General features: G+C 46.1%; 3 protein-coding genes across 3 annotated transcripts; 2 read left to right on the top strand and 1 right to left on the bottom strand.

Annotated features, from left to right (window-relative positions):
* The first annotated feature begins 13,457 nt into the window (after positions 1-13,457).
* On the top strand, positions 13,458-14,255 carry LOC117903709 (activating signal cointegrator 1 complex subunit 2 homolog). Its single transcript, XM_034816055.1, has 2 exons — positions 13,458-14,124; positions 14,188-14,255. The coding sequence occupies exons 1-2, from the start codon at positions 13,571-13,573 to the stop codon at positions 14,189-14,191; spliced, it is 558 nt and encodes a 185-aa protein (XP_034671946.1). The 5' UTR covers positions 13,458-13,570; the 3' UTR covers positions 14,192-14,255.
* Positions 14,256-17,807: 3,552 nt separating this feature from the next.
* Positions 17,808-18,977, bottom strand: LOC117894426 (protein mushroom body miniature-like). Its single transcript, XM_034801473.1, has 3 exons — positions 18,692-18,977; positions 18,190-18,536; positions 17,808-18,105 (listed from the first exon to the last, which is right to left on the bottom strand). The coding sequence occupies exons 1-3, from the start codon at positions 18,975-18,977 to the stop codon at positions 17,827-17,829; spliced, it is 912 nt and encodes a 303-aa protein (XP_034657364.1). The 3' UTR covers positions 17,808-17,826.
* A 1,699-nt stretch (positions 18,978-20,676) lies between these two features.
* LOC117894421 (protein mushroom body miniature-like) lies at positions 20,677-22,111 on the top strand. The gene is made up of 2 exons (XM_034801459.1): positions 20,677-21,487; positions 21,572-22,111. Exons 1-2 carry the CDS (start codon positions 20,687-20,689, stop codon positions 22,109-22,111), a joined length of 1,341 nt encoding a protein of 446 aa, XP_034657350.1. The 5' UTR covers positions 20,677-20,686.
* Positions 22,112-25,201: the final 3,090 nt, after the last annotated feature.

Raw genomic sequence — 25,201 nt, 5'->3', positions numbered from 1 at the left:
AGACAACAGCCGATTATTCGTGCCAAAGAAAAGTCGATGCGTTCTTTTCAGTACTAGGCAAACTAGAACTACTAATTCTATAAGTTTTTATTAGGTTTCTTAGTGCATGAGCACTGACAGCAAAAGGGATACACACAAGGGATATACATACATATTTTGAATATAACTGGGACTGGATAGAGCGAACGATGGATAGAGCTTATATCCCAAAACTTCACTGACGCAGAAGGTGACATAAAGAAATGTCGCTGAAATGCATTGCAATGGGTAAGCGTCTGCGGTAATCAAAGTTTGTGTGCAAGTGCAAGTAAACAACTTATGTTTTTAACTGTAAACAAAAAAGTTATTTATTTTACCAACTTCCTAAAAGTCTGAGGGTTAGAAGGGCAGCTCGGTCTGCCAGGTGAAAGGCGTGGACAGTGCCGCTCTCCGGCACATGTTTTCGGAGTAAGATGCAATGGGTCACTTCTGCCCGAGACTGACAGACAGATATAGACTCGGCCACAGATTCTGATCAAGAATATACACACACTATGGGGTAGGAAACGTTCCTTCTGAGCATTACACGTTCCTTCTGAGCATTACATACATCAACTTTGTGCAAAAATACAACATACCTTATTTGCTCTTCGAGTACCGGGTATAAAACAACCAAGAAAGTTGCAGTCTCCGTGTCCATTTATTTTTGAAAGTGTGAAGGGAATAAATCCACAGAAAGGCAGGAAGATGGAGATTGGAATTAAACAAAAAACAGTTGCCATATCCCTTATCCGGTCTGTTTTCAGTTTCAGATTGAAGACAGCCTGTAGAGCCTATGGGTATGGCTTTTGTTTTTGCCACCTGAAAAACTCTTTAACAATCTTCAGTGGCATTGCACAGAGTCAGTGGCTTGACCAATACCTAATTGAATGCCAGAAAAATCCACAAAAACGATGTCCAGAAACAGCTGCAACTCCACATGGTGCAGGAGCACAGGGGCGGCGGACCACAACAGCTCCAGCTAAGCCGATAATTGAAGGTGCAGGCAGGGAGGACTGTGGCTGGGGCTGCTACTGAGGCCCTTGCCGCTGTGATAATTGGTTTGGGCGGCGCATGGGGATGCGCTTTGAATCGAATTCCAAACGTGGAACGGCCAAGAATTGTTACGAGGCCAAGAGGGTTCCCAGTGGCAGCGGCAGTGGCAGTAGCAGTGGCAGCGGCTTAGTGGTAACTAAAAAATATGGAGAACCATAGGAACTCAGCTCGTACACATGGATGGTGCCACTGCCACTGGGGGTGGCAACCTAATGGAGTGCCAACGAAACATTTGCGGCTTACTGCATTTCCACGAATGAGCAGTGCCTTACCATAAATAATGATGGAATTAAATGTGTGATTACATTCGCAGGATGCACTTTTAAAGAAGTCAAAGTGAGAGTCAATAAACGAGCAGATGGAAGAGCAGATTTTTGAAGCTTCGGAAAGTATTTTAAGCCGCAATTCGAGGCACAGAAACGGACTGGACACGAGGACAAATATGAACTGCATTGAGAGCAAGATTTCATGGTTGTAATCCCAAAAGATTTGGCACAATTATAGCACCATTTAAGGGCATAATTGAAAGTATTTTTAATCGTTTTCGTTCTTGGATATTCTTCACTAGGAAATATATCCATTTGGGATGTGGCTTGGGTGGCTTCTATTCGTTACCCAAAAGGGAGAACCCCAATCAGAAAATGTTAGAAAATAGAAAAAGGAAATATATTTAAAAATCGAGAAGCGGATTCCGTCCCCTGTCCAATCGCTCGCTCCCTACCGAAATCTCCTCCTTCTGTCCCCTTTCTTATGGAGTGCATGAAAAATTACAAGTCAGCTCCACAATTGAAATATTTCCGCCTCAACGCACTGAAATGCGCAATCGAAAATAGTTATCTCTCGCCCAGCAACCCAACCACCCACACGTCCGACTTCTGCCTGCCTCCTGGCTGCTGCCTCCTGCCTGGTAACAGAAAAATGCTCCCAATCGATGGGTGGAACGTATCCCAGGGTTGCTGCTCTCTGCTCGGATGTGGCAGCAACGAACGGGGACATCGATGTGCGACACATATGTGCATCATGTGTGGGGGGCCCAGTCGCCAGTTCTTCCCAGTCTCTGGGATGCCCGTTTCTGGTCCGAAAAATTTCCATATTTGATTGTTTTTGAACGCCTGCCGCAGGACGAAAGAAGTGCTGGAACGTAGACACACACAGGGAGAGAGAGAGAGAAAAAAGAATGAGATCTGCGGCGTCTGTTTATTGAAAATGGCATATAAAAATCGAGTGGGCGTCGTCCATGGTCCGTGGTGCGTGGTCCGATTGTCGATTGCCGATGGGGAGGAAGGGAACAATGCGAAAGCATAACATAACTGTACGTGTGCATCCATATGCATACATATGTATATATTTACGTACACGTAACAGGAAAGATTAATATGTATGGCTTGCCTCCACACCCCACCACCCCATTGCCATTCCGCCTAACCAAACATCGACCAAAATGATAAAAAATATTAAGCAAAAAAGAGCGAGGCGACAGCATGGATGCATCAACGTTTTGAGGGGAATTTTCTTTTCTTTGCAAGCCGAAAAGTGATATCTGAACCATCGAGGAATCCATCAGCCTACGGGGGCCGTACAAAGAAACCGAAGGGGAGAGCGCAAAATAATAAGAATAGTAATCATTTACATGGCAACAGGAACATAATCAGTCCATGCCAGAAATCACTTTCAAACACATCAATGTAGAGCCCATGCCAGTTGTGTACAGCCGCACATACCCCACATTTGCTGCCATGCCACACGGACAGACAGACGGACAGGCAGACGGACAGGCAGACGGACAGACAGTATGCAAAACATTCTCAGTGACACAAAAGCGAAACGGAGTCGGCAGGACATACACAAAAAAAGGCGCAAACTCCAAACAAAAACCAAAAACAAATAAGCAGAAAAAAATTAAGCACTCATGACAAAGCGAAAGTCGGATAATGCCATAACAGCAGCAGCAGCAGCAGCAACAACAACAACAGCAGCGACACAGAAAAACATTATAAAGTATCATGACAACTTTTTTTTTCCATGCATCTGCAACTGCACTCTGCACCACCCCTGCGCCGCCAACCACGTTGACAGTCAAAAAGTTGCCACAGAAAACAATTTTCTGTTGCAATCTTTATATGAACAGTCCCGGCGCAGGCTCTCCCCCCTCGTGATTTTCCGCTTATAAGAATATTTTGTTGTTTTGCATTTTTTGTGGCATTTATTTTGTTTTATTTTAGTGTTGGTAAACTTAATCAGGTTGCAGCACTGCAGTGCACTGGCTAAAGTTTTCACACAATTTAAGGACACAATTTCCAAGCGGCGGCATTTCCACGCTTTTCACTGTTTAAAGTTGATTATGCAGGCAGCAAAGTGAGCGAGTGAGGGGGCTGAGGGCTGGGGACTGATGGCTGCTGCTGTCTGCTCTCTGCTGGCTAGGGGCTGTTGCTGTTGCTGAGACTGATGGATCATTGATGGACAAGCAAGGCACTTTGCTGGCTCGCTGGCTCGCTGGCTGGCAGTGTGTTGCCACAAAATCAAGCCACATTGATGGAGCGGAGCCAGCGGAGTCAACGGCAATGAAAACCCAAATGAGCGGCGCGAGACGACGCTTTGAGCGCTCCACTCGATTAACACGTTGCGGCAGCAATGACGGACTGGGGGCGCAGCACTCAGGGGGAGGGTCACATTCAACTGCCATCGATGCCTGACCAACGATTGAGAGAGCAGCAGCTGCAAAGGAAGTCAAAGGCAAAGGCAAATGCCTTGCTCGGGAATAGGCAGCCCCTGTTCCGGGGCTGGGACGCCTTCTGGTACTTCTCTCATCAATGCTAGATGGCCTGTGAATCCCTTCTGACAATGACAAATAGTGTGCGAAGTGGAATGCAGCCGACCCAACCCATTCGCCCTCGCATGCACACATGTCCGCCCCCAAGCATGCCGTGGCAAAATGTGTTGCATACTTGCGGGCGCAAATTATTGCCCGAAGGCAGCTGCTGCTGCTGCTGTTGCAGTTGCTGTCGCTCGCCAGTTTGCTAATTAACAAAGCACTTTACAGCTGTCCGCAGCAAAACGCAGAGGAGCCCAGAGGGAAGGCCCCGCAGCGGCAGGAGTAGCAGAAGGAGCAGCAGCGACAGCGAACAGCGAATGCAATGAGCATACATACATATCCTTTAGCACCTTCTCTCTCTCACCGCTCTCTCTCTCGCTCTCTCTTTCGCTCTCTCTTTGGCAGTGCTTAGCCCAAGTCTTGTTCTCACCTTTGCGACTCCTTGCGACTGACTGCTGCCTCCTGTTGCTGCATTAATTAAATTTTATAACGTCGCCGTTGCAGCTGCCGCCTGCTGTTGCTGTTGCTCCTTCTGCTGCTGCTGCTGTTGTTGCTGCCTCTTGTTTCTGCTGTTCCCGTTACCCTTTAGCCGTGTGAAATATGAACAAGTGGCGCGGCAGAGCGCGCTGCATAATTTGACGGCGCCGCAGCGACAGCATTTAGAATTTGTCATCAAGTGTGCCCCTGCCATGGCCTCAACTCATTAAACAGGAACCAAGCTGTTGCTGCTGCAACTGCCACTGCCACTGATACCTTAAAGGGAGTGAAAATAAAAGTTGCAGCGCTGCAAGTACATCGATTCATATGGGCAAATGCTGGGGTTGCCTCTCGGCTAGTCGGAGACTGAGAGCAAATGCGACTGGGAGCTCTCAAACTGAGTTGAAACTGGAGAAAGAACAAATAAAAGAGAACCATGTGGGGGGCCTGGAGCGGTAGTTGCAAAAACAAAAACGAATTTAAATAAAACAAAATTCGAGGGTTAAGCGGTAGAAATCATTTTGTGGCTTCTGGGAAGTAAGCCAAATAAATGTACAACTGGAAAAACAAAGTGCACACAATCAGACAGAGAAGGAGCAAGAGACAGAGAACCAGAGAGTGGCAAATAGACAGAGAGGGAGAGAGAGAGAGAGCAACATAGAGCTGGATAATCCCTGCAGCCTCACGCCTTGAACAAACCATTTAATCATTGAAGTTTCTCTCGATATTTGCTTTGCATGTTAGAGTGCTATTTGCCAGAGGTTTTCTCCCCCCCGCCGCATGTGTGTGTGGCTAATTTTCTTAACATTCTTTTCTACATTTTCCGCATTTTCTCTACCGCCTTTTCCATTGTAATTTGTGCCTGCGAAGAAATGGCATTAAGTATTTTCCATTAACCATCTGTTGAGGGCCAAAAGGGCATAACCTAGTCTGTTTATCCCTTGTTACCCTTTACCCTAATGCACACACACATATGCACACCCACACACACAGACAAAGACTGACAAGCACCGACTTTAAGCCTTTTATATTTTTGCCTTTTATTTTTGGTGTTTATTTTTTGCACCCAAAATTTGCTTAATTAAAATAACAAGAAAAGGCAGGCAGCAGAAACAATACACTGCTGTCTACCCCCAAAACACCCTCCAGGAATAATACCTACACACACACATAGGCCAAAAAGCGACAACCGACAACCGACCATCCCTCCCCCGCAACTGGAGTGGAGTGGAGTGGAGAACAACAACCGCAGAGCTACAAGTAAAACTTTGCTTAATGGTTAGTTAAGCGTTTAATTTGCACAAGGCCTTGAATTTCATCACACACACGCAAAGAACCAGCCCAGCAGACACCACCCAGCAGACATATGTAGCACTCAGACCCAGACCCACTCAAACAATAAACTACTCCACTCGGAGGACTCCTTCGTAAGCCCCCAAATGGAAGGAGCACGGAGCAGCGGTCCCATTTGGGGCTGCTCTTTTTTAATCCATTAAAATGAAAATATAAAATATTGTTTTAAATTTAGGCACAACTTTCGAACGCAACAAGCGATCATCAATGCGCTGAGAATATAAATAAAATGCTCAGCAGCAGAGAAATAGCCCAAGTAATGCCGCTGCAATATTCCCCATCCGTAGGTCGGAACATTTCCATGCCAGTTCAGGGTAAAAGTTGAAAATTGTTTTAGTCATGTTCAGGTTGGGGCAGGGGCAGTGGGGTGGAGGGCAGGTTAATGGCTTTGGCCAGTGCTGTGCTGTGCTGCAATGTTGCAAAGAAGTTGATAGCTGACGGAGGGATGGCATGGGATGGAGTGGCGGCCTAAGCCGCTTACGAGTTCGACGCACTAAAATAATTTCAGTGTTAATTTTATTTAAAAAAAATCACACACACAGAGACAGAGACAGGGACAGAATCTGTCGCTGTGGCTCTCTGATGAAAGTCGAGTGGCAAAAGGAAAAAACTTCCGACTAATGCCAATTAGTGGGCAAAATGGACATGTTTTTCTGTGCGTGTTCCTGTCTGCCTGTCTGTCTGTGTGTGTGTGGAAAACCCATAGTCTGTGATCTGTGGAAATGTGCACAAATGGCCGCAAAACATTTCCCTATTGGCCCCCATGGCTGGGGGGGAAGTCCAATGGGAAAATCCCAACCAAATGATTGACAGAAGGCAGCTGCAGTAACGGACATACATATGAGGCACACTTTAAATTAAACTTTAAATTAATTACACATTTTCGACATTACCAAATGGCAGGCTAATGATGTCCTGTCATGTCGTAGCGCGTCCTCCCCCCACCCGCGAAAGCCACAAATGTGGGGGGAGTGTATGCAGGGGGAGTCAATGCAGAAAATGATTCAGCGAATGGTTTCATTTAGCCCCAAATGCGCGTCGCAGCTGGAAGCCAACAGCCTCCGTCTCAGACTCAGTCTCAGACTCAGTCCCAGTCTCAGCTGTTTGGGACATCAAACGAGCGAAGCTGGGGCGACATTCTGGCCATGTTTAAACAGGCCAACAACGATGGCCCCGCACCACAGCCCCTGCCACTAACACTGCCACTGCCACTGCCACCTCCTGTTGGACGACAAACTTGTGGCAAGTCTCTCATTCCCGTGGTGGCTGGGGGGAGCACAGTACACGGTACAAAATTTAACTTTTTAATTAAGGCTCTGGCAAATGGTTTTTGTTTTTGTTATTATTTCTTGTTATTCGTATTTGTCTGGTTTGTGTGTGCTTTTTTGTTTTGTTTTTTCTTGGTGGATCGAGGATTGCGGCAAGTGGACAAAGACAACAGTAATGTGGGCAGTGGCAGGGACAGCGGCGAGAAGCGCAACAGGCAACAAATAAAGAAAAAATGAAAGAAAGAAAAACAAACAAAATAAACACATAAAAAAGCAATGAGCAAGCCGCTGCAATTGATACTCTTTTGGTATCCAGAATTTCCATATGCCAAATCTAACGATTGCCAGTTATTTTTTGTGTCTGCTTTGAGCTGTCAACTGTTGGCTCAAGGACATAATAATAATATCCTGCTGCCAAGGGTATACAAAAGAGGGAGAAACTAGCTAGAGGGACAGGCAACAGCGACAGCGTCCGCGACAGCAGGAAAACAACTTCAAAGCGCCGACAGTTTAGCGTCCGCCATGAGTGTGACTGTAGCTGCTGCTGCTGCTGCTGCTGCTGTGTCTGTGTGTGTGTGTTTGTGTGTGTGGTCGCCATCTTTGCGGCTGCAGCTTGTCTGTGCTCGGAGCTGACAACAAAAGAGACACACTGTGGCAGGCGTTTTGTCTGTGCTTGTCGCCAAAGCTGCCTCCAAAGACACTTAACCTTGTCAGACAATGCGCCGCGACAGCCGCTGCAGGACACTCTTCCTGCTGCTGCTCTGCTCTGAATTGGTGTGGCAAATAAGTGCAAATCTTCAGCCACAAATAGACCAAAGCAGAAGCAGTTGAGTAAATAGCAATAATAATAGAAAATATTAAACTGCATAGCGAAGTGAATTATTGAACAATGCATAACTCTCACACATGGCTGGTAATTTGCTGCACATCCTGGGACAGTCATCAATCAAGTTCTCGTTTGAATGGAAATCGCATTTATGGCTCAGATTCTACGCCAAAGACTCTGTCTTGCAGCTGGCTATTCCATATTAGTGGCTGGTGTAAAAGATCTTGAATGGCGTAAGATTATTATTGGGGAGAGACTGAGCGAGTGAGGAAGCCATTTAAGCAACTGATAAGTGCCTAAGGCCTTGTGTATGGCTGTCCTGTTTCATGTCCATGCTCCTGTTGCTTCAACATGAAATGAAATACAATCATTAATTCCGTTCTGCCAGTGGCAAAAGTCCAGCTAAGCCTTCAACCCTTCACAGCATCGCAGACCAGAGAACTCCAGGACTCCAGGACTCTTGGTCTCGGCCTCGGTGTCAGTGTCGGTGTCGGTGTCGCTCCTTGGGCCTCTGTCCTCTTGTCCTCTGTGGCCAGGCTGCAACTTGTGTAGTTGGGTTTCCTTTCATGCGGCTGGCCGAGGGTCGGCGGGGCGCCTGTTAAAACATTAAATGAGCAACTCATTTACAAACTCAAACAGCGCTCATAAATTCAACTAAATATCATGAACACAATGTAAATTTAAAGTTCAAATCGCATTAATCATTTTTCGCAAAAGGGCTCCGGCTCTCTCCTGTCTTCCCTGACTCGAAGGGGAAGCTCGGGTGGTCTCGGGTGCCTGAGGACGATGAGAAGCCATACTTGGAGACAACTTTGCTGCTTCCCACAGAGAGCAATGAGACGGCAATGGATTTGATTATGCGTCTGCGGAAAAAGCTGCATTAAAGCAACGAATGTGGAGTGTCCTGCCAGCAAACTATCGAAGAGCGAGGAGCATAAGCTTTCGCTTTGGCTTTGCGTTTGCTGGAAGATGATAGCTGGGGGACTGGCAAGGGTATCTGAGAGTTTTCTGTTCTGCACTTTGCCCAAATGCTTTTCCCATCAGCTGATGAGTTTCGCCTTATCCAAGAGATTATATTCAGGACTGTCTGACTGTGGACACACGCTCTTTCTGTCTCTCTCTTTGGTAAAGTAAAACTTTACTCAACTTTATTTCGGTTAGTCTTTGGTCTTTAGTTTTGCAGTTGAAAGCAAAGTCTGCATTAATCATCAACTTGTTTCAACCGCACAACCCATTCGCATTCCCTTTCGAACTTTGGACTTTTATTGACTGCACCAGCACACCTGTATTTGTAGCTGTGTGCGTGGGCTGGTGTGTGTGTGTGTGTGTGTGCATCTGTGTGACGACTAACGCGCTTCTAATAGACTGCATTCCATTGAGTTCGCTTCGCTGGGCTTTGGTCTGCGCTTTGGCCTGCGCTTTGGGTCTCCTCGTAGCTCCTCCGTTTATAAATTATCAACGGCAACAGCAACTGACTTTTGTATGGTCACTGCGTGTGCAGCTGGCCACCGTGTGGCATGCCACAACACCCTACCGCACCCCACCCCACTCCACCCCCAACTCCATCGCCCCTTTAGTTTTGGGCGCATTAAAACCGCAGCAGCTCATAAATGAAACCGCAAAGTCACTTTAAGTGCATGCCACATAAATTCCACTCAACTTGGGTGGGGCACGCAGCAAGCTTTAGCTTTTGCTTTGCCAAAATAAGCGACATCAATGGGGAGATCGAAAGTGTTGCCTACTTTTATGCGCATCAGCATTTTTCGCATTTTCCTCCCTTTCCCATTTCCGCATTCGTTTTGGACAAACAGTTTTGCTCTTTTACAACTATTCTTCGACTGCTGTTTCTTCTATGCTCTGTTATGTTTCCTTTTATTATTTTTCGTTTTTTTTTTAATAGAGCCAAAAACTTTAATTTCATTTGGCCAATTTCCATTCTCTCGCTCTCTCTGCGTCTGTCTCTGTCTTTCTCTCTAATGAAGTGCAAATTACACAAAGCCAAATTGCTTTAATAAAAATGCTAAACAAAAATGAAGGCAGCAAAAGCAGAGCAACAAAAGCCAAAGCCAAAAAAAGGAAAAAAAATGAAAGGGTGAAAAAAACAAAACAAAACAAACGGCAACAATACAACTTTCATACATATTCCGACTGCTTTTTTTGTCGGTGTCCGTGCATCGCGTTTCTGTTCTTTCGTTACAACAAACTCAAACACATTTTCACTTTGCTTTGAGAGTTCTGCCTGGGCCACCCATTGCCAGCCGCTGACACTGCGGCTGCCGCTGCCACAGTCACTTGCTCTTTGTTGTTGCACACTTGACGGGGTTCTGATCAGATGTGTTGGCCAAATGCAAACGTATTTCTGATCAGTCAAAAGAGCATCAATCAGACACTTCCAGAGACTCCCAATGGGGAGTGGAGTCATGTGGAGCCACGATCAATATCCCCTTTGGATCTTAAGCTAAAATAAACACAAGTCGCAAGGGTATCAAAACGATTCACTATCCAAGCTGCGGCATTCTCTCTTCTCTGTGTCTCTGTGTGTGTCGGTGGAATGCAAATTTTCCATGGGAGCTTACACTGACGTGCGTGAAAGTTATTGTTTCAAATTTTTGCACTTTCTATTGGAGTTCGGGCTAAAAATCATCTTCCAGAACACCATACAACAAAAAAAAGACAGAGGAAATGTGAAAAGCAGCAACGAATAAAACCTAACCAGCCTGGAAATAGCGCCATCAATTTGCAGCAACAAGGAACACTTGGAACAAGGGTACTACGTGGGGAACACATGGACGAGGAAGGTGGAGAATAAAGTTTTTTTTTTTTAAAAATGGTTTTCAAACGCAAAGTGCACGAAGTTTGTTGCATTTTTGGTAGGGGTTTGAATGCATGGAATACCCTGCAGATTATCTGAAATTCAAGTAGATAAATCTCTTTTAAGACTACCTTTTTTGGCTCTTAATTGTCGAATTTGCTTGGCTTTTCTATGATTTTTGCGACATGAAATTATGTCTGCTGCGACGAGTGTTCTGCCTTAAATATTTTGGCACGCCTAATGGCAGTTTTTGTGCAGGGCAATCATCCCCTCTCTCCCTATACTCTGTGCTTCATTGATAGATCATTTCAAACGCTACAAACCAAATCATTTTAGTTGCAATTTTTTGGCATTTTTTACGCCATCCATCTGCCTTTCAACAACTACCAAAAAAAAGAGAAACAAATAGAACCAGAAACAGTCTCAAAGAGTGAAAAAAATTGGCAAATTCTAGCACAAGGCCAGGCCAAAAACTCTTTGAGGTGAGGCGTAAAAAATAGCCCAGCTTGTGCATACATATGGACATACATATGTACATATGTATGTATGTATATTTGAGTGTGTGTTGTGAATGTGAATGGTAAAACAAACGCAACATGGAACAACTACTCTGCTCTGTTCGGGTCTGCTCTGTTCTGAAAATTGCTGCCCTTTGTGGCCCAGTCACACAGTTAACCCATCGAAGCCTCCACCCCAAATATTCCCCCGCTTAGACAGTCTAAAACCAGAATCAGAACACGGAAACGGAACTGCCACGCAGCCAAAACACACAACCAAAAAAGAAAAAAAAGCACAGGAAACATAGGACAAAACGGATGCCAGGGAGAGGGTCAGGGACAAGGGCAGGGACAGGGACAGTGCTGGAGGAGTAACCAAAAAGTGCCCAAAATGAATGAAATGTTAAAGGAAAACGCTTACACAGCCAAAAGCAATGAAAATTTGATTTTATTACAGGAATTTTGATTGGTTGCACTTGCACAATGCCAACAGACAAGCAATAGCCAGAAGCAGATCTTCGAGGGTGCAGGCTTACATATATTTTATCTTCTCTTTAAATCAAGGAAGTGGCCAGCCAGAGGCAAACACAAATAGGCTAAGCCGATGAACTCCCACTTGTTCCTGCACTTTCAATTTTAATTAGCCATTAAAGAGCGCCACTTAATTAATGAATAAAAAAAAGGGAGGCAGGAGCAGCGTGCTAAAACTTGACGTGGCCTGGGAGCCCACTATCCGCAGCTAAATGAATTATAATAAGGCCTGGCGCCATTAATAATCATAAATATGAATCGAGGGCGCTGCGCGGCAAATAAACATGCATTAATATGCGGAAACAGGCAGTGGGCAGAGGCAGGAGGAATGCATGCAACGTACATGCGAGTGTGCCACAGAGCAACAGCTACGTACATGGATAATTAACGACACTTGCCACTCGCGCCGCTTCTGCAGGCAAAAACAGTTTGATAAATGGCTCTAAAATGTTGCCCAAAAACGGTAGGAGGCAGCAGTGAAGGGGAGGAGAAGGAGGAGCAGACGGCAGCATCTGCTGTCTGTCAGTTAAATTTAAAGTTCTCTGAGCTCTGAATTTGTGAGTAGAGCAGAGCAGAGCAGAGCAGTCGAGTTGCAGGCGATGTAAAGCCCGATGAGAAACGTTCTTATTTGCTTATTTCACATTTATGGCAGATATTCATAAAACAGGATGGGGGGCGTGTGGGTGGGGCAAAACAGCAAAAAGGTTTTAGGTGGCAAACACCTCAAGCTGGCAGCAAGAGTTGCAGGCAGTGCAGAGAGGGAGAGAGAGGGAGAGACAGAGTGGGAGTTGAAGCGGGGGGATATGATTGACTAGAGCACTGCTCAAGCCTTTAAAGGCAAACTGCAACGAGTGAAATCTGAATCAATAGTAGCAGCAAGGAGCAAGCAGCGGCAGCGAGCGGCAGCTTGGCATACAGCAGCAACCCTCAAAATGGCTTCCGGTAGCAGAATGCTTGGCTTGAAGCCCCCCTCCCCATCCCCCAACACCTACACAACCAGCAATTGCAAGTCCTTGTTTGACCAGCACCGAGGAGTGAGAGTGTGGGTAGTTACAGTGGCAGACACATGGACAGAAAAAGAGAGAGCGAGGCAGAGAGCGAGACGGGAAGAGTGCAGTGTTTAATTAATGTACGGATTTTGGGTTTCCTTTTGTGCAATCAGAGTGCAAATCAACTGTCAATAAGACACTGAACAGATGGATATACGATACACACACACACACACACTCACTCAGAGGCAGAGCGCGTTGTACATTTATCTATTTTTTGGCAAACTTTTATTTGCACCATTTTCAATTTTTGCTGGTTCTCAATTTTCCAGCTTTCAGCCTTTTCTCTTGCTCTTTTTGTTGGTGTTGCTTGTCGGGTGGGTGGGTGGTGTGCAGCGCCTGTAATTTTCAGCCATTGCCAAATTTGTTGGTAATTTGATCTACACAAGGCAATTACGATTGGCAAAAACGTGGCTGACTGCCAGTTGGGTAACCAGAGAGCAGAGCAGAGCCAAGCAGATTCGAGGCATATGCCCTGGCAATGCATCAGTGCGTATACGCAATATGCGACTGTGAAATGATAATTTAATTGTATTGCAACTGGAACTGGCATTACTTACATTTTAGTCAACATTTAAATAAGCAAGGAGAACGAAGCAGTCGAGAGAGAGAGAGAGAGAGTCCTACAAGGAGCCTATATTCAGCCTTGTGGCAGCCTGCTTTCTCACCCGATATTTCGATATCTACGAGCAGCTCTAGAAGTCTCTGCCAACATTGACTTGGGTCTAGTAACATTTTCTGTCTACTTCTACATCCATTTGTAGTTCATTTTCATTCATGTTTTAGTCGTCACACCGTCCACAACACTTCCAGTTTTTATTCAACATCTTTTGCATTTTCCTGAGCAAAAAAAACACAAAACAAAATCAAAATGTTGGAAGAAGAGCGAGGAGATCACTCCACCATCGTGTTTAAGTACTGGCTGGTCTATCATCTGATCAAGTTGAGATTCATGGCCGTTGCTGAGCAGCAGAAAAAAGAAGATGGCAAGCGACAGCGATGGAAGTTGCACGAGCCGCTGAAGCGGATAGTGCCTCAGGAGAAGAAACAGGAGAAGCCGCAGGAAAAAGACGAAGAGCAGCAGCCTCAGGAGCCACAGGCGAAGCCGCAGGAGGAGCCTCAAGAGAAAGACGAAGAGCAGCCTCAAGACAAGTCTCAGCAGAAGTCTCAGGAGATGCCACAGGAGAAGCCACAGGAGAAGCCACAGGAGAAGCCTCAGGAGAAAGACGAAGAGCAGCCTCAGCAAACGCCAGAGGAGGAGCCACAGAAGGAGCCTCAGGAGCAGCCTGAGGGAGAAGACAATGAGCACCTACAGGAGCAGCCGCAAGAGGAGCAAGAAGCTACACTATTGACTACCCTTCGCAATAAATTGATACCAGCGGCAATGGGACTCACAGCTCTTTGTGTCATTAAGGCAATAATCCAGTGAGTTATCGCTGAATCCACTCCGAACATTGATGCTCTTACCGTTCCACTTTCCTTTCGCAGCTAATTTTCCAGAGATCTTTGACAGAAATATCCATGCACCACTTTTGATAAATAAAATTCTCAGTCTAGCTGTTTGGTCTTTTTGTTTTTCGCTTTGAGGCAACTTTTGCGCCTTAAGTGCCGTCTTGGGGGCAAGGAAAAATGAACTCTCTTGTTGTGTGCTGCTTCTTTGTGGGTGAAATCATACTCTTGGTGGCATCGGCAATCGGGAAGCTTAACTCAATATCTGCTCGCTGTCCGACAATGAAGCCTCAGAATGGAGTCATCGTGGCGCAAAAAAAGGACATGAACAGGTGTACGTCCCGCCTCCAGCGACCATGCAACTGGCAATCTGGGCTCTGGCTGTGGCTCTGTCTCTGACTGTGTCTCTGGATGTCGAGTTTCGCTTTCGGTGCGGTGCTTTGTACACTCCTCCTGTGGCCAGGATGTGCACGGATTGAGGAATGGGGCAATGGAAATTGGGGTGTCATCATTTTTGGTTTCATTTTGTGCTTGTCTGTGACGGCAGGACATCGATAATTATCGCACAAAATGTGTCCTGGACGGGGGAGAGCAAAAGGCAACGGCCATGGGCCTGTGGCCAACGTTCTTTTGATTTCTCTCTGTCTTGTCCTGCCGCCTCTCTCTCACTCTAGCTCTCTCTGGTGTGTGAAAAACAAGGAAATTTACAACACACACACTTAGACAGAGGAGGGTGGCTGGGGGGCTGCATACATGTGCATAAATTCATTGTCACGACGACGACAACGACGACGACAGCAGCATCAAATGAATGAATGAATGTGCCCCGTTCTGGTCTCTGCTGAGGACGGACCCAGCACAGCCCAGCCCAGCCCTATTCTACCCTCTGTAGCTGGCATAAATCTTGGGGACTTTTGTTTGATCGAACGCAAAAATAATGGCGCTTTGTTGTCCTGCCCACGTCCTGAGTGCCGCTGTCTCTCCCTCTCTCTCTTTCTGTCTGTCTGTGTTCCCTCTCTCTGTCTGTGTCTCTGTGCCTTGTCCTCTATCTGTGTGTGTCATAAATTTTTGCCAGGCCAAGAGAAATCAGCAGGAAAATTGACCTTTTAGCTCGCACTTCGTGCTTGGTCTGTAGTCCTTGGCTCCTGCTAATGATACAAAGCGACACTCTATCCCCTCCACTACACCGTAAATGTGTATTTGTGCAGCTGTATCTATGTATCTCTGTGTCTCTGGCTGTGTTTTGCTGACTTTCTTGTGCGAATAAGTGCACAAAGTGTTCGAGCACAGATGATTGAATGACTAACCGTCTGAGCGTCACCTGAGCGGACCATGCCACATATGAGAGGATGAGGTCCTGCTGTTTGCTGCCAAGGAGAAGATTCTGTTAATGCTGCTGGCCGAATCGGATAAATCTGCCTCCGCCCTCGCCACTGAGCCGATCGGAGCGATTGTATCGAATGCCAATGACTCGACCGTATCCAACGACGAGAGCTAGCTGGCCGAGAAGGGACGCGTGAGACGCTTCTTACGCGTCACAACTTTTATACCCGGTACTCAGCACTAAATCTGTACCTAAGCGGTTGTAAAATTTTACATTTTTTCTTCATCTGTCATCAACATCTACAACACTTCTCACGCCAACACACTCTTTTAGCTCGCCCCCCTTCCTTAGAGCCACACACTGCAAATGAACGGCAGAGGCCGAGGCAGAGGCAGAGGCCGCACACTGCGCGAAGCAGAGTGTGAATGAGAGAATGAGCAAAAAACCAATAAAAGCTGCGGGACGGGGTGGGTTTAGCCACTGCAAATTAATTTCTAATTTCTTAATCCCAATTTGGCGATCTGATAGATATGGTCATTCCCTATGGAATGGCGTTTTTAGTTTTTTTTTATCTTCAAAATTGTAGCCTTGGAAGGTTTTCGCCCTTTTGCGGGACGGAAAGGGGCGGGGCTTATTTTTGAAACACACTTGTAGCAGTGAGAGCATAAGAAGTCTGGATGCAAAGTTTGGTGGCTCAAGCTTTTGTTGTATCTGAGAACCAGGCGCTCAACAAGACGGACGGACACACGGACGGACAGACAGACATGGCTAAATCGACTCGGCTTTTGATGCTGATTAAGAATATATGTATATACTTTGTGGGGTCCCACGAATACAATATACCCTATTTACTCTTCGAGTACCGAGAATAATCATCAAAAGGAATTTTCGTTCCATCGCAGTTCAGCAAGTCAACGCACCAACACATGCATTACTTGCAGTGTCCGTGTGAATAAAGACAAAACCGGTTTCGAGCGCTAAAAAATAACAAGCAATACATGTGCCTCATTGTCTGCGTGTTCTACAGGCACTAATACACTTGTAGCTGGGGCCTCAGCAGAGGCCTGGGAGTCCCGTCGGCTTTTTTGAGGGAAACGTAACAATGCTGTCAATAAGTGCGAGTGAAAGGGCACTGCGCTGTAAGTGTGACTGAAACGACAATGGAGTGTGCTGATTAACCAATTGAATGCTATGTGATAAAAGACGAGTTTTGTTTGTTTTATAATTTGTGTCCCGTGATGTCCCGTGAGGTCCATCCATCACGGATCTGCAACAGACCATGCTCAAGCCAGGCGTCAATCCCCGCGGCCTCAACCATCCTTGTAGCTGCGGCACAGAGCGGGAGCGTGAGCAATTTGCCCTTTGCCGCAATGTCCAACGTTCTATGTTTTTGGTAAAACTAGTTAATAGTTAATAGGGACAGACTCACATGAAACCGCGTGAAACGACCAACGACCCACGACGAACCCAGGGTACAATTGCACAAATAGCATGTGATATATTACAGGAAACACTGCCCTCAACTTAACCAATAAGTATGACAGTTGGAATCTAATAAAAATATTGTGCACTACACAAAAAATAAAAACTATCAACACATGCAACAGCTGGTCAGTAGGTCTCCCCTCCCAGACATCGATAGCGCCATCGATACCATCGATGGTTGGAAAAAGCCGACCATCGACTGTTTCGGTTCACTATCGATGGTATGGACTTTCAATATTGTTTAAAAGACAAAATTTCCTCTGTTTTTATTAATGAATATTCAAATTATGTTTTCCAAATAATGACTTTATCTTAGACTGACATGTTTTTAGCTTTTCGATCTATTGATCTATCTATAATCTGCAAAATTACGTTGAGATCTCCAACAGAGATTGACATTGCTTTTGCTTTGACTGGAGCCTGAGATTTTCAACAGATTTCTTATCGCTATGGTGGAGCATTTTGGAACAGGTATATGTAGATGAATTTCAGATATAGTTGGATCAGTGCTTTTATTTTTGAAGATTTTTACAGCACGGCGGCGGGAATATCCCCCAAAATCATATATACAACCGATCAAAAAACTAATTCCAACTATTCTAACTTTTCTTATTGTTTAGGAAAGCTAAAGGGAAAGCCACATGGATACATCATGGAGCTGTAAGGTGCGCTCGCAGTCATCATGGGAAATGGTAACGCTTGTGGTGGTAAATTTGTGGCAGCCTGCGGATTTGTCTGCTTTGTATTCCGCTTTCGCTTTTGCTTTTGCTTCGAGACGGGTGCTGCTTCATCACTGGATGGTTCAGAATCTTCGCCATCGCCGTCGCCTGCCTTCTCATCGTCGTCGCCTGCCTCCTCATCGTCGTGCTTCATTTTCTTCTGTGGCGTTTTCTTGGTCTTCTTGGGAGTCTTTTCTCCTTCTTCGACTTGCCAGGAGCGGACGAGAGTGTGGCGGTTGACAGTGCTGGCACGGCAAAACGTTGCTGCTCCACATTGAACATGGCCATCTGCTGCATGGCCATTTGCTGCATGGCCATCTGCTGCATGGCCATCTGCTCGAAATATGACTGCGGAGCAACGTTCATGTTCGGTGGCTTTGGACAGTCCTTGAGGCTATGATACTGGGCCGAGCAGTTAATGCAGATCATCTGCCACTCGAAGGATGTGTGGGAAATAAAAACGCAAGCAAAATGAGATTAGTTTATGTAACTAAAGCAGGAGGAAGTTCTTACCTTCTTGTCGCAAATTCCACAGCGATTGTCGGGTTTTTTCTTGGTTTTACTTTTGCTGGATTTCTGCTGCTCATCCTCGTCCTCGCCCGCCTCGCTGCTCTCCTCATCGGTATCGGTTATGGTGTAGTGTCGCTTCAGAGTGCCCAAGCAAATGACATCCTCCTGGGATAGGCTTTTCTTCAATTTCTTAGATGTCTTGCCACTCGCTTCCTTCTCTTTTGTTGCTGTTTTGTTTTTAGCTGGCGGTGGGCTATCATCACTGTCAGTGTCAGACCTCTCGGAAGATGAGGAAGACGAAGAGGAAGCTTGTTCCTTGGCCGCTGGTGGCTTAGCTGCTGGTGCCTTAGCTGCTGGTGCCTTAGCTGCTGGTGCCTTAGCTGCTGGTGGCTGGCAGCTGGTGGCTTGGCAGCTGGTGGCTTGGCAGATGGTGGCTTGGCAGATAGTGGCTTGGCAGCTGGTGGCTCCACCTTCGTTTTCACGACTTGCGCTGTGACCACTTCACCAGGCTCTAAGCTCCAGTCTGAGCTACTGGAAGAGCTCTCATCGCTGCTCTCCGCTGGCTTTTCGACAGGCTTCGGTCCAGGCTTCACAGCTGGAGCGTCTTTCTTCTCCTTATTGATGTTAACGCCAACAAATGGCACTGCCGGTTTCGGTTCAATGACAAGCGGCTCTGCTGCTAACGGAAGGGACTTCATGGTGATCTCAGGTAGCAGTGGTACCTCCAAGCCCCCGCCCATCACTGGTGGTTGTGGTACGATAGGATCGTAGTAGAAAACAGCATTAGGCATGGGCTCCTGTGGGGCGGGAGCCCAGCTCCTGTTACGACAGCTTTGGTCTGGCTGCTGATGTGGGTCACGCCCACGGCCGCGGCCACGGCCGCGGCCACGGCCACGTCCACGTCCACGTCCACGTCCTTGATTCATATTGTAGTGGTGTCCATTTCCGCCGTTCTGCGTGTTGAAATGATCGCCACGGCCTCCACGGCTGCGCATGTCTGGGTCTTGTGGGGTACCGGAGAAGAAATTATACTTGTCCTGGACTTTGTGGTTCGAGTTGGAATGTCCTTGTCCGTTTTGCATCCTCTTAAAGTGCCAGAATGAAAATATTCGTCTACCATATGTCACCGGCGAACGTTTTGTGCTGCTTGGAGATGGTCGATGCCAACAAACTATCTATAGACTTTGCTATTGAAATATCGAGTGAAAAGTTTTTCTATCCCCAGCCCCTTTCCAATTGTCACTAACCATACAGCATACTAGATTCTTCTCATGAAGCAACTCATGAAGCAACTATAAAGGTATAAAGGTAAAGGAAACGTAACAATGCTGTCAATAAGTGCGAGTGAAAGGGCACTGCGCTGTAAGTGTGACTGAAACGACAATGGAGTGTGCTGATTAACCCCTTGAATGCTATGTGAAAAACACGAGTTTTTTTGTTTTATAATTTAATTTTTAATAATTTTCTACAAGAGAGTAGTCTTTGTTTTTGTTTTTGTACGTTAAGTTTCTTATTAGAAGATTTAATTCTAAAATAAATTCTAATTTTCAAAAAAATTTGCGGCGTAACCCGCACCACTTTATTCTTTGGCGCACATAGGGTTAAACTTGAAAAAAAATTGGTTCGTGTAAACCTTCCGCGTCGACAAGCAAACAAGCACTGTGCTTAGGGGGAAAAAACCCGAGGAACGCTGCCGACGACGGGTCCTAGTTTATAGTTGCTTCCATGAAGCCACAAACTTTTTTCAAAATTATAATTTATTTTAGAATTATATCTAGTTAGAAAATTAACATACAAAAACAAAAACAAAGACTACTCTCTTGTAGAAAATTATTAAAAATTAAATTATAAAACAAAAAAACTCGTGTTTTTCACATAGCATTCAAGGGGTTAATCAGCACACTCCATTGTCGTTTCAGTCACACTTACAGCGCAGTGCCCTTTCACTCGCACTTATTGACAGCATTGTTACGTTTCCTTTACCTTTATACCTTTATAGTTGCTTCATGAGTTGCTTCATGAGAAGAATCTAGTATGCTGTATGGTTAGTGACAATTGGAAAGGGGCTGGGGATAGAAAAACTTTTCACTCGATATTTCAATAGCAAAGTCTATAGATAGTTTGTTGGCATCGACCATCTCCAAGCAGCACAAAACGTTCGCCGGTGACATATGGTAGACGAATATTTTCATTCTGGCACTTTAAGAGGATGCAAAACGGACAAGGACATTCCAACTCGAACCACAAAGTCCAGGACAAGTATAATTTCTTCTCCGGTACCCCACAAGACCCAGACATGCGCAGCCGTGGAGGCCGTGGCGATCATTTCAACACGCAGAACGGCGGAAATGGACACCACTACAATATGAATCAAGGACGTGGACGTGGACGTGGACGTGGACGTGGCCGTGGCCGTGGCCGCGGCCGTGGGCGTGACCCACATCAGCAGCCAGACCAAAGCTGTCGTAACAGGAGCTGGGCTCCCGCCCCACAGGAGCCCATGCCTAATGCTGTTTTCTACTACGATCCTATCGTACCACAACCACCAGTGATGGGCGGGGGCTTGGAGGTACCACTGCTACCTGAGATCACCATGAAGTCCCTTCCGTTAGCAGCAGAGCCGCTTGTCATTGAACCGAAACCGGCAGTGCCATTTGTTGGCGTTAACATCAATAAGGAGAAGAAAGACGCTCCAGCTGTGAAGCCTGGACCGAAGCCTGTCGAAAAGCCAGCGGAGAGCAGCGATGAGAGCAGCGATGAGAGCTCTTCCAGTAGCTCAGACTGGAGCTTAGAGCCTGGTGAAGTGGTCACAGCGCAAGTCGTGAAAACGAAGGTGGAGCCACCAGCTGCCAAGCCACTATCTGCCAAGCCACCATCTGCCAAGCCACCAGCTGCCAAGCCACCAGCTGCCAAGCCACCAGCAGCTAAGGCACCAGCAGCTAAGGCACCAGCAGCTAAGGCACCAGCAGCTAAGCCACCAGCGGCCAAGGCACAAGCTTCCTCTTCGTCTTCCTCATCTTCCGAGAGGTCTGACACTGACAGTGATGATAGCCCACCGCCAGCTAAAAACAAAACAGCAACAAAAGAGAAGGAAGCGAGTGGCAAGACATCTAAGAAATTGAAGAAAAGCCTATCCCAGGAGGATGTCATTTGCTTGGGCACTCTGAAGCGACACTACACCATAACCGATACCGATGAGGAGAGCAGCGAGGCGGGCGAGGACGAGGATGAGCAGCAGAAATCCAGCAAAAGTAAAACCAAGAAAAAACCCGACAATCGCTGTGGAATTTGCGACAAGAAGGTAAGAACTTCCTCCTGCTTTAGTTACATAAACTAATCTCATTTTGCTTGCGTTTTTATTTCCCACACATCCTTCGAGTGGCAGATGATCTGCATTAACTGCTCGGCCCAGTATCATAGCCTCAAGGACTGTCCAAAGCCACCGAACATGAACGTTGCTCCGCAGTCATATTTCGAGCAGATGGCCATGCAGCAGATGGCCATGCAGCAAATGGCCATGCAGCAGATGGCCATGTTCAATGTGGAGCAGCAACGTTTTGCCGTGCCAGCACTGTCAACCGCCACACTCTCGTCCGCTCCTGGCAAGTCGAAGAAGGAGAAAAAGACTCCCAAGAAGACCAAGAAAACGCCACAGAAGAAAATGAAGCACGACGATGAGGAGGCAGGCGACGACGATGAGAAGGCAGGCGACGGCGATGGCGAAGATTCTGAACCATCCAGTGATGAAGCAGCACCCGTCTCGAAGCAAAAGCAAAAGCGAAAGCGGAATACAAAGCAGACAAATCCGCAGGCTGCCACAAATTTACCACCACAAGCGTTACCATTTCCCATGATGACTGCGAGCGCACCTTACAGCTCCATGATGTATCCATGTGGCTTTCCCTTTAGCTTTCCTAAACAATAAGAAAAGTTAGAATAGTTGGAATTAGTTTTTTGATCTGTTGTATATATGATTTTGGGGGATATTCCCGCCGCCGTGCTGTAAAAATCTTCAAAAATAAAAGCACTGATCCAACTATATCTGAAATTCATCTACATATACCTGTTCCAAAATGCTCCACCATAGCGATAAGAAATCTGTTGAAAATCTCAGGCTCCAGTCAAAGCAAAAGCAATGTCAATCTCTGTTGGAGATCTCAACGTAATTTTGCAGATTATAGATAGATCAATAGATCGAAAAGCTAAAAACATGTCAGTCTAAGATAAAGTCATTATTTGGAAAACATAATTTGAATATTCATTAATAAAAACAGAGGAAATTTTGTCTTTTAAACAATATTGAAAGTCCATACCATCGATAGTGAACCGAAACAGTCGATGGTCGGCTTTTTCCAACCATCGATGGTATCGATGGCGCTATCGATGTCTGGGAGGGGAGACCTACTGACCAGCTGTTGCATGTGTTGATAGTTTTTATTTTTTGTGTAGTGCACAATATTTTTATTAGATTCCAACTGTCATACTTATTGGTTAAGTTGAGGGCAGTGTTTCCTGTAATATATCACATGCTATTTGTGCAATTGTACCCTGGGTTCGTCGTGGGTCGTTTCACGCGGTTTCATGTGAGTCTGTCCCTATTAACTATACACGGACAATTTATACAGAAAAGTTTTACCAAAAACATAGAACGTTGGACATTGCGGCAAAGGGCAATTTGCTCACGCTCCCGCTCTGTGCCGCAGCTGCAAGGATGGTTGAGGCCGCGGGGATTGGCGCCTGGCTTGAGCATGGTCTGTTGCAGATCCATCCGTCGGACCTCACGGGACATCACGCCAGCAGCCAGTTTGATTATCGACTGATAGTTGAGCGGACTGGCCGCATAGCTGAAACATTTGTTGGAACGGATACTCGCGGTCAGCTCGAGCAGCTCCTCCCTCACGTCCATCAAGCGATTCTCAAAGTGACACTGAACGGCCGCAAAGACCGTCTTGTCCTGGCCGCCCTTGCAGCAGACGCCAATGGTGCTGGCCACACCGCTGAAGGGAGTTATTTTGCGGAATGCAGGGCTTGGCCACCTTGGGGCCCAGGTCCATGCCCATATGATCCCTGCCAAAGTTAATGATCAGAGATGCTTTCTGCAAGAAAAAAGGAGATTTCATTACACGGAAAGTCTGCGTGGAAAGCCCGTAACAATTTACATAGTTGACGTATTTCTTGGAGTCGCAGAAGATTCATCCTCGCTGAGATCTTCTGTGAAGCCCTTCAGTATGTACATAGTTGAGTATGTATTGGGCCGCCTTGTAGATGGGATCGTCTGGGGCAAAGGTCACCGGCGAATGGCCCTCTATGGCAATGGCTGCCTTGAGGGCACGGCAGAGCTCGCTGTCCAACAGGCCATCAAAGGTTGCCTGGTAATCCTCGCAGAATGATGGCATGGCTGCACTCGCTTGGACTTCTTCTTGCGCTTGCGTCGCTTTTGCTGACGCTCTCATCCTAAATCTGCTTCCATTTTAGTTCGTATTTCAATGGACATCCCACGCTCCAACTCAACTTCCTGGAGCAGAATCTGAAGTCGTTGCTGGTTGGCAATCCGCTCGTCCAGGCGCGCCTTCCACAAATGCATCTGTCCCTCGTTGTTCTTCGTCAGACGCATTAAGAGTTGAGAGAAATCAGCTAATTTGCGTTGACTATTCCTGCTGCCAAATCGAGGCTAAAAATCGATTTGACGCTCCCACACTCATCAATCATATTAGCAGAGGAGAAGTCCCTGTGGCAGGAGGTTTGCCACTTAATTGCCAAAAGTTTTGCCACTCAAAACTCTTACTCTTGCGGCAGCGGAGTGGCACCACTTTGTGCCACTCTTCTATGCCCGTACATGTAGAAACCCTTTTGAAACGAAACGAGGAGTCGCTTTCTTGCTTCGCATTTCGACATTTTGATGGGCGCTGCAGACGCGACACTTTTTATGGCTCTCGCACATTAGGCATTCGTCATTAAAGTTTATATCTACACCCCAGGCACTCACTCTCCGACTCTCTCCCTCCCTCTCTCTTGCTATCTATCCATGTGGCACTTAAACATACAAATGGAGAATGAAAATGATGGCTGGAGCAGCATAATGCCAACAATTAGGCTAAAAAATTGTTTGCTCACGGCAAGAGGCAGTGCCACAGCCAGAGTGGAGTTGTGTGTGTCTCCTATGTGTTTGTCTCTGTTGAAGCATGTCCAGCATGTTCTCTCTTGTTTATGAATCTTGTTGTGTGTGTGTGTGCACTTTGAACAAATTAAAATTGGAAAAATCCTCTTGCTGCACTTATTGTCTGGTCTGTGCCTTGCAGCAGCAGCAAAAAGCAGACAAAAAGCATGCAAAAAGCAGCAGCAAACACAAAGCAGAGCACGTAAGGCAGTGAACAAACCCCAGGCCCATAGCCATATACAATCGACAGGCAGACTGGTGGCAGCTCCTCCTTCAGCCATTCCCCCCAGAGCCATGGACACCACATCTCTGTCTCACATCCTAATTGCTTCTGGCCTGCTTGCTTGCTCTTCGGCAACAACAAGCTATATGAAATGCATTTTTTTGACATTTTTATTACCTGTTCAATGACCTGTCCAAGTTATTGCTTGAGGCACAAAGAAATCAATTTTGGGCAAAAGTTAAATGCGTGCGAGATGCATTTAAATACGCAAATCAATAAGGATATTTGCAGACTAACTTATTGATTGTCAATGAATGTCAATGTGCCAATCGATTATACTTCGTTTCAATATATTTTCCAGCATTTCTTTGGCTTTTATTTCATGCGAATTGTGGGAGTTGTGTTTGAATCTTTTGTGGCTTTTGTTGCTTCGATTATGTCGGATTCCTTTCCTGAGTTGTTTGCTAATTCAATGAGTTTTATCATTAACCTTCAACAACAATTTATCGTTCATTTTGTTTACTTGCCTCAGCCATACACAAACTATTTTTGTATTTTGTTTTCCTTTTTTTTTGGTGGCCTAAAAACTTGCTTGGAACTTCGAAGCAGCTGAAAGTTCAAAGTTTTAAGCAGAA

Source organism: Drosophila subobscura, chromosome A (genome assembly GCF_008121235.1).
Source record: "Drosophila subobscura isolate 14011-0131.10 chromosome A, UCBerk_Dsub_1.0, whole genome shotgun sequence".
Classification (NCBI taxonomy): domain Eukaryota; kingdom Metazoa; phylum Arthropoda; class Insecta; order Diptera; family Drosophilidae; genus Drosophila; species Drosophila subobscura.
Note: the sequence above shows the minus strand (reverse complement) of the source record. Positions and strands in the feature narration are given on the sequence as shown.